This window comes from Squalius cephalus, assembly GCF_949319135.1.
Source record: "Squalius cephalus genome assembly, chromosome: 8".
NCBI lineage: Eukaryota > Metazoa > Chordata > Actinopteri > Cypriniformes > Leuciscidae > Squalius > Squalius cephalus.
In genome coordinates, this window is record NC_137129.1 from 38,407,177 (window position 1) to 38,421,439 (window position 14,263).

The following is a 14,263-nucleotide window of genomic DNA, read 5'->3' on the forward strand; positions in this document are numbered from 1 at the left end:
AATTATATTTCTGGTTTATTATGATGAAAAGGGTGTGAACTAAATGATTTGAGAGGCGTGTATGATTTAAATCGGAGAGCTTGTGAAATATAATAATGCTGAGTATTGATTTCTGCAGAGAAAATGACCGGGGTGTGCTTGGGAATAACTCGCGCTCGTAAAAGAGCAGAGATTGTTTTCTGAATGAGTGCTAAAGAGGCACGTGAAGGTGTGAACGTAGAAACGAGAGATTATGAGCAGGAAAGGGTTAAACCGTTCTGCCGTGAACATGTGGAGGGAGTGAGCTGGGATGAATGGGTGTTTGAAAAAGAGAAAAAAGCGAAAGACAGTCGTTGATTGGCAGAGAGGGATGAATGGGAAGAGGTGGAGATGTGTTTGCGGTTCATGCGAGTTCTCATTTGCCCTCAAGCTTCATCCTCTTGTGTTCCTTCAGCAGCTGTTGCCATGGGAATTTCCTCTGAGTCTTCCCTCCTCTTTTCCTTTCATACATCCAAAAATTAGAAACAAATTAGTTAGAAACCATGCATTTCCTGTCTGGAGAACACAAGGGCGGCACCCTGACAGACAACGACTCTGCAATGGAATGCTAGTGCACTGCACACTATAGATTGCACACTACATCCTGTTTTTTTTTTCTACCGTTCATAATTTTGGGAAGAAATTAAGATTTTTATTCAGCAAGGATGCATTACATTAATTAAAAGTGACAGTAAAGACATTTACAAAAGATGAAATATTCTATTCATCAAAGAAAATGTCACACTTTTTCCAACTGTTTTCAATACTGATAATAATAAATGTTTTTGAGCAGCAAATCAGCATATTAGAATGATTTCTGAAGGATCATGTGACACTGAAGACTGGAGTAATGATGCTGAAAATACAGCTTTGATCACAGGAATAAATTATATTTTAAAATATATTACAATAGCAAATTGTTATTTTAAATTGCAATAATATTTCATAAAAATATCAAATAAATGCAGCCTTGGTGAGCAGAGATAAGTTAATAACATTAAGAAAAAATCTTACAGACCCTAAACTTTTGAATGCTAGTTTATAAAGCAGTCTGCAAAGGTAAACATTAGTATGCGACACTGATGTCACATGACCTCATCATTTAGCATTTTTAATTCAGTCGCACATTTGTCATCTCAGAAATAGCATTAAAATTATTCTAAAATTATTGTTTTGCATTTTAGATCCATTTTGTGTAAAAATGTAAGTTTAATGAGAAAAAAAGGTTAATATTACTTTTGTTTCATTGGTGCACCAGGAAATTGAATAGTCCATTGCATTGTGGGTGTCCAGCACAGTTTGTTCTATTGTACACTGCATATGCAGTAGGTGCTCCATGCATACCGAAAATGTGCACAATACTACTCAAAAATCAGTAGTAAACTCTTAAAAATGAAGGTTCCAAAAAGGGGGTTTCCCAGCGACACTACAGAAGAACCATTTTTGTTTTGGTTCCCCAAAGAACATTTCAATGACAAGTTCTTAACAGACCATGTTTGTCTTAGTTTGAAGAACATTTAAAAAATCCAAAGTACCTTTTTCCAATATAAAGAACCTTTTTTTTTTTTAATGGAAAGGTTCCATGGATGTCAAAGGTTCTTAATGGAACCATATATGTCAATAAGGAACCTTTATTTTTGAGTTTATGGTGGGATATACTGTTCCAAACATAGCTTTGGTTTGGTTTGGTTTATTTCTAGGTTTTAGTCAGTAGGTTTTCAGTTTTTTAGTGTATATGGGTCTGTTTGTGAATGTGTGTGAGGGCTTGTTTATAGGAATAAGGTTGTGAAAGAGTGTGTGTGTGTGTGTGTGTGTGTGTGTGTGTGTGTGTGTGTGTGCTCTGAGCGTGAGAACCGCTGGGCTCTGACTAAACTGCGCCTGAGGTCTATAAGTGTGTGTAAGTCTAGGTGTATGATGACTAACTCCATATTCATGTGTGTGTCTGTTCGAGTGTGAGAACAGAAATCATCCACCCATAACACGAAGCTCTAGCAGGTGTTAACCAGAGTCACAGACAGCTGTGTACAGGTAAGCGTGTGTTTGTGTGTGTATTTGCGTGTGTTTGCATGCCTTCCGGTGTGTTAGCATCTAATATGTGTGTGTGTGGTCACTCACAGTTTACCACAGCAGATGAGAGGAGCATGTCATGATCGTGACTGGTCATGTTTTTTCCCGTTACTTTTAGTTGTTTTTCACCTTTAGAGGCATTTGTGTGTGTGTGTTCTTGTGTGTTGTGTTGCCCAAGAGTTGCTGTCGATGCTATAAATTTCGCATTGCCCAATGCACCAATTTTCTTTCTATAAAATACAATGTTATATTAGCAAATAAGACATACACAGTACACCTATATGCTTGTTTTACATAATATATATTAAAAGTGTATTATTGTCTGTCATTTAGCTTGTTAATGTTAGCTTGTATTTGCACTTCTTTTAATCAGCAAAGTGAGCAAGGTTATTGTAATGTAAATCTGTAAATATCAGTGTATGGTTTATGTCGATAATCACAAGATGTATCAATGTAATGTATAAATCTCTATTAATCTATATATCATCATGTTGATGATCTAAAAACGTAACATTTTGTGAAGATGAATGTTGTTTGGCCAGTAATTCATTTAAAAGCTTATGTTGATCATTAAAAATGGCATAATGTAAATCTGAATGTACAAATCAATGTTTTGTGGTTATATCAGCTGAATAGCCTATGTTGGTAGTCTTAAAATATTGTTTGATTTAATCAGTTAACATCCTGTGACATTTCACTATCGTAAACTCAATATCGTAATGTAGTGTAAATCTTCATATACATCTCAGAATATCTGATTATTCGGTTATTGGCTGATGTTGATGATCTAAAAATATGAACACTATTCAGCCAATTATTTTGTTAAACAGCCTATGTTGATCATTTCAAATGTCATCATGTACATCTGAATGTATATCTCAATGTTTTGTGGTTACTGATATCTGCTAAATAATTGGCGATAATATGGTGATCTCGATATCGTAATGTAGTCTAAATCATTCTAAATCTCTCAATATCATCTGATTATTTGGTTATCAGCCGATGTTATTCATCGATAATAACTCAATGTTGTGTTTACTGACATCACATGACGACTGAATAATCAGTTGTATCTGCTGATTTATCTTTTATTTACCAATGTTGGCAGTGTCAAAATATTATATAATTTATCCATTAGCAGCATGTGGCATTTCAATATCACAATATATTGTAAATCTTGTTCTAAATCTTATTTCGTCATTAGCCGATGTGGATAATCTAAAAGTGTTGTACTAATTGTTAATATACATTTCAAAATGTTAGCCAATTGTTTGTTGAGTAACATCAAAATGCTGGATCTCTCAATGTTGTGATTTAGCGACATCAGATGATAACAGAATAATCAGCCTCAAAATGATATCCAAATGTCGTAATGTAAATTCTGAAGTATCTGCCGATTCATCTGTTGTTTACCAATATCATAATCTCAAAATGCCGTAGTGAAAATCTGAGTGTAAATCAGAAAACATGGGCTAATTATACTGTAACTGGCCTGGCAGATCTGAGTGTTGTGTGTGTGTGTGTGAGCATCTGTGCAGGGCTCTGTGTTGTCTGTGTACGTTTCTGAGCGTGTGAATGTTTTTGCGTGGGCGACTGTGTGTGCCGTGTGGAGTGTGTGGGCCCGACTTATAAGTATGTATTAATGTATTAATAGGAGTGTGTGGCGGTACCGTGGGCGGCGACTCTCCACAAGTGGGTTAGAAGCTAATCTGATGCTGACAAACTCTCGGCTTCCATCGCTGTGTGTGTGTGTGTGTGTGTGGCTCGAAGCGTTCAGCCAAAGGAATTAGGCAGCCAGCTTTTTATAGACCTTCCCTCCTGCTTTGTGTCTCTTTCTCTCTCTCTCTTTATTCGCTGAGAGAGGAAGTCATCGTGGCGGTAGTCAGGGCTTTCCCAGTAATTTAGCGCAGGGATTAAAAAAGTAGTTGGGGAAAAAAAGAGCAGAGGAGGAGGAGACACCGAGATACAGGGAAGGAGGGAGGGTTGGTAAACGGTAGCTTTCACATGACCGAGTGAGTGAGTTAGTGAGTGAGTGAGCTATCAACACCCAGCTGGCTTTTCAGTCGAAAGCGAAAGAAAGCGAAAGAGAGAGTTTCTAGGCGAGGTCTGTCCGCTGTCTGTTGTGGTCGGAGGTGGTTATGCGGTCGGAGTGTGTTTGAGAGAGAGAGAGGACACACTCTTAGGGGAGGTCCAGGTGTTCCCCAGCGATTCAGGGAAATCCGGCTTGTCCTGATACAGACACACTTTCACTGGAAGACAAACTGAAGCAGCTCTGCCGCTCAGGTACTCTGTGTGAAGGTGTACGATCATAACATGTTTACCTCCTTTCGCATGTTGACTTCTTTTCTAGTCTAGACTTGACTTAACTAGACTTGTTTTGAATGATTAGCTGTTCATCTGTCTTGCATGATTGGCCAGATTTACATTTGTATTGTTGACAGTATTGCAATTATTTATTTATTTATTTATACAGTGTTACAGGATTGGCCAGCTTAATGTTTGTGTTTTTTGGAGTGTTGCATGATTGGTCAGCTTTATATTTGGATTTTATGAAAGCAATGCACAATTGGTCAGTTTTGCATTTATTTGTTTGTTTGTGTACAATTATGGCTTGATAGGTCAGCTTAATGTTTTTGAATTTTTTTATTTTTTGCCCAATTGGCCAATATTACAATTGCAGTTTTTAAAAATGGTTTCATAACTAGGCCCTTAATTAAAAAAAAAGAACAGTTGCCTAATTCATCAGCTTTACGATATTAATATATATATATTTTTTTTTTTTCGTGAGTGTGCAATTGGCCAGATTTGTGTTCTATTTTTTCTAAATAAAATAAAAAATAAATTCTGTTCCACTTTATATTTGCATTTTATAAAATCATGGCACAATTGTTAAGCTTTGAATTTGTATGTAATTTATTTTAAAATATTGCTTGATAGGTTAGCTTCATGTTTGTATTCTTTGATTGTTGCCTGATTGGCCAGCTTTTTTATTTATTTATGCATGATCCGTTGCATACATTTGCCTTTTTGAAATTGTAGCATGATTTGACCAGTTTGACATTTATTTATTTTTATTTCTAACTGTTACATAATTGGCCAGCATTGATAGTGCTGTACATTAGCTTTACGTGTCTCTTTCAAGTATTTAAGTGTTTGATTTATCTGATCTTATGTTTGTATTTATATTTTATTTTTCACTTGTGTAATTCTTGTTTGTCAGTCGTCATGTCAGGATTACTGTAGGTTAGCTTACGGTCGATTAGTGCTGCAAGGTCATGAGTCTCTCCTGTCTGCTCCAATGGTTAATAGTCTTAATAAGACGGCCGACCAGTGCCAGAACAACACTCTAGTCTACATGCTCTTTTTTGTTATTAAAGACTCATGCTAACTTTTAGGCATCATGATTGAGGTTTTGCATGGGTCACGGGGGGATATCCTCCGTCCACCCCCGCCGAGGGCTGAATAACTGGACTGGGTGGAGAGGATCAGCCCAGAATGGATGAACGGTTATGCAACCGAGTCAGAGATGGACGTAATGCTGAAAACACTCAGTACAGGCCTGGCTCGAGAGTTCTGGTTTACATGAACACCAGAAAGACAAATGACCCCCATTAGCTGGCAAAAAGTATTGTTCACAGGCATTTCATGCAACCATGTGTGTTTGTTTGAGTAAGAGAGTTTGTTTTGAAGTTGGCATTTGATGGACCGCAGCTGAAGCTGTGAGATCTTCATCATATGGATGAAAGGACAGAGAAAAAGACAGGGAGCTCTGAGCATGAATCAAGTTTGTGAAGTAATATTTGTTTTATGCAGGACTCGACAGTAAGAATGACCACATGTCCAAACAAATGGAAATGAAGTGTCCCTGTCGGCTAGTGTTGTGTCACTACGTCTCACTGAGACTAATTGATATTTTCTTTATTGCACTTTTTCAAACACTCTTGACCCTATAGAATGGGGTACATTTACATTTACAATTATTAATTTAGCAGACGCTTTAATCCAAAGCGACTTACAAATGAGAACAATAGGACAACAATATGCAAGTGCCATGACCCTTCCCAGTTTAATCTAACGCAGTACCTGTATTTTTTTAAGTTATTTTTTTTAAAGATAATAGATATAGAATAGAAGTGTTAGATTGCAAGAATAGAAGTGTTAGTGTGGATCAAGTGTTGCCGAAAAGTGTAAGCTGTGTCAGAGCTCAACTAATAGTAAGCTTTGCATCTAATACAGTATATTGAAGGAGAACGTATAGAAAGAAAAGGTGAGAGAGAGAGAGAGAGCGAAGTGTGTAGGTATAGAAAAAAGAAAAAATATGTGCAGATTGTTGTCTCTATAGCATCTCTAAATTGGCTCCCGGTCCATTTTAGAATTAGATATAAAATATTATTGTTTGTGCATAAATCGTTAAATAACCAGGCCCCGCCGTATTTGGCAAAAATTTGATGTAAAGCACTTTGGTTCAACATTGGTTGTGTTTTAACAGTGCTATATAAATAAACAAAAACAAGAACAAGGTGCATTGCAGAAGAGGTGAAGATGAAGGGAGAGATGGATAATTGTTATTTATAGATTCTCCGTTTCGCTCGTCTCACCGGGTGTGTTTTGCCGTGTTAGATTACATAATGCAGCCTCCAGCCAGGCTCTAATCGGAGCGGGAAAACACAGAAAACAACTCACACACACACACACACACACACACACACACACACACACACACACACACACACACACACACACACACACACACACACACACACACACACACACACACACACACACACACACACACACACACATACACACACACACACACACACACACACACACACTGCCATTCCGACGGCCTGTAAGTCATCATGGTGCTTTGGCTGACACTCTGAAGCGCCAGGCAGCCTGACATACACACACACTCACACACATGCTGCTGTATGGCGTATTAGAGCCAACGGAACTCAAATGATATTCTCACAATATTTTCCTGGAATCTACTGCCACAGATTTTGTGTTCCGGCTGCATCCTAATTCAAATAGATCCTACGCTCTTAAGACTAGGATTAGCGCAATGTTTTCAGTGGATTTAAAAAAATATGCATTGGTGCATGATGTTTGGGCTGATATTACCCACAACCCCTTGTGCTGTGAAGGAGGAGGAGTTTCTGACAGTTCTCTATAACAAGGGTCTAAAATTGCTCTAAGCGATGTCATGCGTTTTTTAGGCCAAAGCATTTTTTGTCACATCCAGCAAACATCTCCTCACTATCCGCTAGCTGCCTGTCCCCTGAACACACTGTACAAAAACGCGGTCTCTGTAGACAGCCCAGGCTCCACAAACGGCAAGAAAAACAAACTGGCCCAGCCTGGACCACGAAACATAACAAACAGTGTTCCAGCCAATAACTGACAAGAATGATTTGGGGGTTGAGGGTGGGGGGTTAGTGCGCGTGCACATGAAGGGGGGTGTGGGGAGTGGAGGAGAGAGAAACATGAAGAGGGATGTTAGCTAGAGGAGAGATGAACAACGACTAACGTTAGAATTATATTCTCTTGAATTTTGATATGGCCGACACACGACCAAAGAGACGATGTTCGGATGAACAAATAGCAAAGAAGAGGGAAAAGGAAAAGGAACGCGCAAAGTCCTGAATTTACATCGGAAAAGCCTGCGACTCTTTCATGACTGTTTCAGGAAGCACGGAATGGAGGGGGAGGGGACGGGATAAGGAGGAGGGAGGGGCGAGCTAGCCTCCGTTTTGTTTTACAATACTTCGAACGTCAACAAGAAGTGACGTCACCCAACATCGCTTAGAGCACCTTAAACACTTGCTAAGTGCCATATACGAGTGTATACATTTTAATGAGTGTATAAAATGTTAATTTGCTGGTAACAAGGTGATCTAATTTTACTGCTGAAGTTAAAAATTAAATACAAAAATTTTGAATTAAAAAATGTTTCTCAAAAATTTGGAACATGTTGAATCTTCCTCTAGTCAATTAAGAAGAATTAAGAAGAACAAAATCGCTATGTCATGTGGGTTTACAATATAGTCCAGCCATGTTCATACTTTCAATGAACAGCTGTTGGAGTGTTTTTATCTAGAACAACGTCAGGTGAGAGTTACGGGAAGTAGTTCCCAGGTCTGTATGAAGGTGTTGATGGCATGAGGATGTGATAGTGTGTACGTATGAAGACAGGAAGTACAGTATAAACTTCAGATGAACCAGCCAGAGGGACTCTGTTATTCACAAACAGACAGGAAGAGGCAGAGAAACACCTGTCACCTGTCTCCTGAGGCACACACACGCAGGAAGTCATATGATTAGTGTACTGTGCAATTGACACAATAACATGACTAGTACTATTACTCATACTTGGGTTTAATAAACTTTGCTATGAAGCCCTGTTTTTTTTTTAGGAAAGGTGAGCTGTTACTGTACTAAGCAAATGAGTCATTGTATGTTTTTCACCTGGCAGATGATGAAACGAAAAACATCCCAATAGACTTGCATTGTAAAAGGAACCTGAGTCAAATTTAGAGAGCACAATATCACAGAATATCACTGGTTTTAGCTGGTTGTCAGCTAGTCTCCCAGTCTGACCAGTTAAAGTAGTGATTAAAACTCTTCTACAAACCAGCTATGACCAGGTTGGAAGACTTACTAAGATCAGCCAATCCACTACACACTATTCCTTATCTGAGCTTATATTTATATTTTTGGAAATGTGAACCTAGAAGCCTACAATTTAACACAGTCTGTAAACCAATCAGATTGCTTGCCTATACTTTCTTACAGTGACACTTTGATATATCATGACATGTATAATCAAGGTTACCCAGCAGAACTAAGGCAGCGAGAGAATTCCATGAATGAACTCCACGATCAGCCCCCAGTCTAATGAGCTCGGAGGGATTAGCATGTTCTCTGTAAACATGACCCATGCCGAATCCCCTCGGCTGCCCCGTAACAACACGGTGTTCCCTGCCTTTTTAGTGCCCTCGGACTGCCTCGTCATAATTCCACCGCTATTGACTTGGCTAAATCCATTTAGCGGGGGGAAGTCACAAATTCTCTTTCCCATTAGCGGTGTCTAATGCGGGCAGTAGTTGTCGACGGGCGTTGTGTGGAGGAATTAATGGGTTTCGAGAGGGAGCTGGGTGGAGAGTTACATGAGAGGTTCTGCTAATTTAATGCCTTTGCATAAGACCAGAGAGAAATCCTGCCCTCGATCCTTTAAAAGAAAATCTGACGTGTGATTTGCCAAAAGGCCTCATTAAACGTTGTCATGTGACAACAGTGTTCTAAAAAAATAGCGTGCAGTTTGCTTATATTCTATTCAAACACAGCATGTATACTTGCAGCTCATGACCAAAAGTATTATGGGCGATGTCAGTCAAATTTATAGCTGGTTGTAAAATCCGTATTTCTATTCTGTTGAATTTATTTGAATATACACTATGGTTTAAAAGTTTGAGGTTGGTTTTTAAAATGTTATTGAAAGAAATGCTCACCAGGGCTGCATTTATTTGATTAAAAATCCAGGAAAAAACAGTAATATCCTGTGAAATATTGTTGCAATTTAAAAGAACCGTTTTGTAATTTATTCCTGTGATCAAAGCTGAATTTCCAGCATCATTACTCCAGTCTTCAGTGTCACATGATCCTTCAGAAATCATTCTAATATGAGTTTTGACTAAGCGGTTAGCTGAAATATTCCAGATCTGTGGTGATTAATTGGGAAACACGGGTTAGATTCCAGCCTGTGACGCGTCTTCTTCCCATCTTGCCGTTTCTGCCAATACAAAATAGCAAAATCCCACAAAATGAATTAAAAAAAACTGAAAAGGATTCTCCAGTGAAAGCCAGTTAAACAGTTGGTGTACGAGACGTCGTGTAATTACCGTAAATGGCACGCCAGCTTTCAAAAGAAAGCATTGCCCTTTTCTCCTTTTCATACGGTAATATTAATTTTTGATGAGAGCTGGATTCCTTTGCTTCGCTGGAAGTATATGGATGAATAAAGCTCAGCGGCATAAAGGACGCGAATGAATGTGCTTTTGTGCTGGTGCGATACAGTCGCGATGACAGCTGCATTCGACACGAACTCCACCGTTCTCTCACTGAGCGTCTCTGAAAGGGAACGCTGATGGAAGAGAGTTTCTGTCTCCAGCGTGAGGCCTTTTCTTTTTCTTATTATTCAAACTGTCCTTTTGTCACATTCAGATCGGTTTCAGATTCAAATGCAAAGAGACTCTTCTAGCAGAGCTGGATTGAGTCTGAGGGAGTGAGCGAGAGAGAGAGAGAGAGAGAGATTCTCTTTTAAAATGTGAGTGTAAAACAGGTATGTTAATGCACAGGTATTTTCATTTCAAACCTGCAGACCTGGCTAGTTTGCTATTAAGCAATTGTATAGGATTTTCAATAGATGTTAACTTCAAACTGGCAAAAAGTCCCATACAGTAGACTTTCATTTTGACAATAGGATCTGAGCCCTATCTAGAGAGCAGAATATCATAAATACAGCAGAAACATGACTTTAATATGTTACGGTCTCTCCTCAGCAAAGGTTGGCTTTGGTGACATTTTGGGTGTTGGTTTACACCATCTGTAGCAGTCGACCCTGTGACCGTTTAACAGTTTTTTTTTTTTTTAACTAACCAATGAGGGGCTTTGGATAAGCTGCCAAAATTCCCCCGATATAAAAACATTAGCAGCTTATAAAAGTAGAACACTGGGGATTTCCTAACTATGTTTGTTGTTTCTCGCACTTACGTTTACATTTATTTAAATGTAGCCTAAATAAGAACCATCTTGTGTATTTATGTGTTAGTTGAGGTTTGAGAGTGCCCTCGTAAAAATGGTTTGGTTTGGAGATCAAAAAAAGGTTTTGCTTTATAGGTTCTTCAGATCAGATCAGATCTTTTTTTTTTTTTATAACTAGAGAATAAAAAGTTCTCTGTGGAACTTGTGGAAGGTTCTTCTTCTATGACATCAGGCTGTTTTTTGTTCTAAGTGGAAACTTTATTTTTTAGAATGTTCACACGCAAAAATGTTTCCAGAACAATCAGGGCAAATGACAAACTGCAATCTCGTTATCCTGGCTATTTAGATCTCGGATTAGGCCGTGTCCGTTTCCAAACCGAGCTCTGATTGGAAGTGACACAGATTTCCTTTGTCAAGCGTCGTGGAGTTTTCAGGAAAGACTGTGAGGAGGAGAGGCTCCAAAGTGCTTTTCTGTTTTCCTTTCTTTTCTTTGAATCAAAACATTCATGAGTGAATGTCATGAAACTTGTCAAAAACATGTCTGAGCCAGAAGTGAGATATTATATTTACTTCAAGAAAATGAAGCCTTTTTTACATTATTCTTTTTATAAACAATTAAGCACATTTTGTCACCAAATCTCTTTACTGAAATGCATGCATATATATATATATTAAATGTATGCTGATTGAATATATAATTCATTGTATTACTATATTAAAGATATTCTATTGAGAATAACCATAATGCAGTTACAAAAACTGAAATGTAAAATAAATAGTTGGATGCTTTACAGTAATGAGATTTTTTTACAATGAGTTTTCATTTGTTAACATTAGATAACTAGTTTGAAAACACTTCAAAAGTTGTGTCTGTTAATATTATTGAATGGACCTAACATGAATAAACACTTCTGAACAAAGATTCATAAATACTGTAACAAATGTATTGCTCATTGTTATAATGTTAGTTATAATACATTAACTAACCTTAACAAATGCCTCATTGAAAAGTGTTAAACAATTTTTTGCTCAATTGTCATGAAAATATAAATACAAATATACAAAAAAAATATTAAAATATTTTTAATATGCTTAATTATAAAAATAATGAAAAAAAAAAATCGTAATTTGTTGCAAACAATATTTATTTATTTATATTTTGATTGAAATGGGACCTGGACTTGTTTTTGTGGGATTTGTGCTTAAAGTTTATCCTGTAGAATCGTGTTTATTGAAATCCCCCCCAGTCGGATCAGCCCAGGGCTTAGAGGGTTAAACCTGCCCGAGAGAGAAAGAGAAAGCAAAACAGGAGAAGTCCAAGAGCGACGCTCATAAAGAAGGGATTGTGTGGGATTGTGTGAGGCAGGATAGAACAGGATCGCCCACGCCGAGCTCCAGCACTCATGATGACATCATCTGTTTGTTTGGTCAGGAACGGCTCGGCCTGCCCTGACAGGGATTCCCCGTCCACTCCACATGGACACCATGTGACTCCTCTTTCTCTGTGTGTGTGTGTGTGTGTGTATGAAAATCAAGTCCCCATAAAACCTGGAAAACCAACATGTGTGTGTGCGGTGTGGTGTGTGTTTTGTGTGTGTGTGTGTGTGTGTGTGTGTGTGTGTGTGTGTCTGTCTGTCTGTCTGTCTGTCTGTGTGTGTGTGTGAATAAATGCCTGTGGTGCACGGTCACATTTACACAAGTGCCTCCTCTATATTTTGTGGAGTAGAGGGTGTGGTTGTTTTAACTGGGCAAGCAGGACTCTTCTCAGAGGAAGAAGAAATGGACACTCAAGTTAGTTAGGTGAATTTCAGAAAATCTGTCGAGAACACTTTTAGGCCATATTTCACCTCAAGAAAAAAAGAAATAAGAAATGATGTGTTGTATAAAGAAAATAAAGCCCATTTTTTTGTTCCATTACATTTTTAGAAAGAGCATTTCTTTCCCAAATTCTCTTCACTGAAATGTGAGAATTATTATACAGTAGTCAACATTTGAAGTGGATCAAAAAAAGTTCATCAAAGTTGTCCTTAGACAATAAATTCATGTATAACTTTAATAAAAGGTTTTGACTACTGTATATTACAATTACAGTATTTTCAGTATTTGCATCATATTTTTTCTTACTTATTAAAAAATAAATATCTGAAGAGAATCACTGTTGAAAGTGTCATGTATGATTATGCTACTTACAAAAAAACATTCAAAACTCAAGACTTTCAGACATATTACAGTAATGATAAATGGTTAAAAATATGTAATGCTTTATTTTCTTCATGCAAAATATAATTACTTTATTAGTTTACGGTGATAGTTTTGTCAGAAAATAGATTCTTAATTTACATCAAAAAATGACAAACACAAGTCAGGAGAAATAGAAAGTCTTTGCTGAATGGTGACGTGTGTATGTCTGTCTGTGTGTGTTTGCGTGGATTGTCCACTGTTAAGTGCACTAAGAGAATCTGATGTTATGGGAGGCGACAGGGAACAGCTATTCTGCTTTCAGTCAGACAGACGGCTGTAAACACACACACACACACACACACACACACACACACACACACACACACACACACACACACACACACACACACACACACACACACACACACACACACACACACACACAGCTGCACACTGTTCCAGATCACTCTGGATGCAATATATTATCCTGACACAATGAGGAAATGAAAACTCACTTCAGAGAAGTGTCACAGATTCAAACATGTCAGCTGTGCCTGAAGAAAACAGGTTAGCCTATCTTTTATTTTTTATTGTGAAAATATAGTCATTCTCTTTTCAGGGTTTTGTTTCATGTTGTTATATTTTTAGGCATTTTAGTTTCTGTTACTTTTTTTTATGTATCTCTTATCTCTGATGAATAATGTTAAAATGGGAAATGCTATTAATTTCATAATACTGAACTTATGTTGGTTTTACTTTTGGTGTGTTTCGGTGAATATCATATTTTTAAGGCTGATAATCAGATCTGTTTTCAATTTGAGGAATGTAATGAAGAAAAAAGTTGTAATATTTGATTGAAATAAGGCCTAATTAAAATATAAACACTAGGATTTTAAAATATTCAAAAAGGATCATAATATCTATCAAGCCAAGATATGACTGTTAACGTTTTAACCTGTTGCATTTTCATTTGTTATGCAGATATATGGTTAAAAATGTTGAAATAATGGCTTGATGGTAAATGGCCTAATTTTAGAGTCAGGGAAGCTTCATGTCATTGTCAGTTCACACTCGTGTTTCCCTGTTTTAAGCAGATTCTCGTAGTCTTGAGCTTTAACTTCTGCATCTGAAATGTGAAAAAAAAAAAAGTCTGTAATCATAACAATTTTTTTATAGTAAATTGGTATATGTCTTTTTCAATTCTCAAAACATTCTGAGACTCAGCAGTTGA

General features: G+C 37.5%; 1 protein-coding gene across 6 annotated transcripts in view; it reads left to right on the plus strand.

The window, feature by feature from the left end:
* Positions 1-14,263, plus strand: part of hivep1 (HIVEP zinc finger 1) — a gene marked incomplete at its 5' end in the record, with an annotated part of 60,680 nt that overhangs the window by 21,385 nt on the left and 25,032 nt on the right. For 2 of the 6 annotated variants that reach the window (XM_079879658.1, XM_079879663.1), the window contains one exon: positions 13,536-13,599. The exons of 2 other annotated variants lie outside the window; for them this stretch is intronic. In XM_079879658.1, coding sequence (XP_079735784.1) covers positions 13,536-13,599 — 64 coding nt within the window. Of the gene's footprint in view, positions 1-1,912; positions 2,047-3,837; positions 4,369-13,535; positions 13,600-14,263 lie in introns of those variants that run through there. 2 more of the 6 variants (XM_079879662.1, XM_079879661.1) reach the window with 2 other exon arrangements.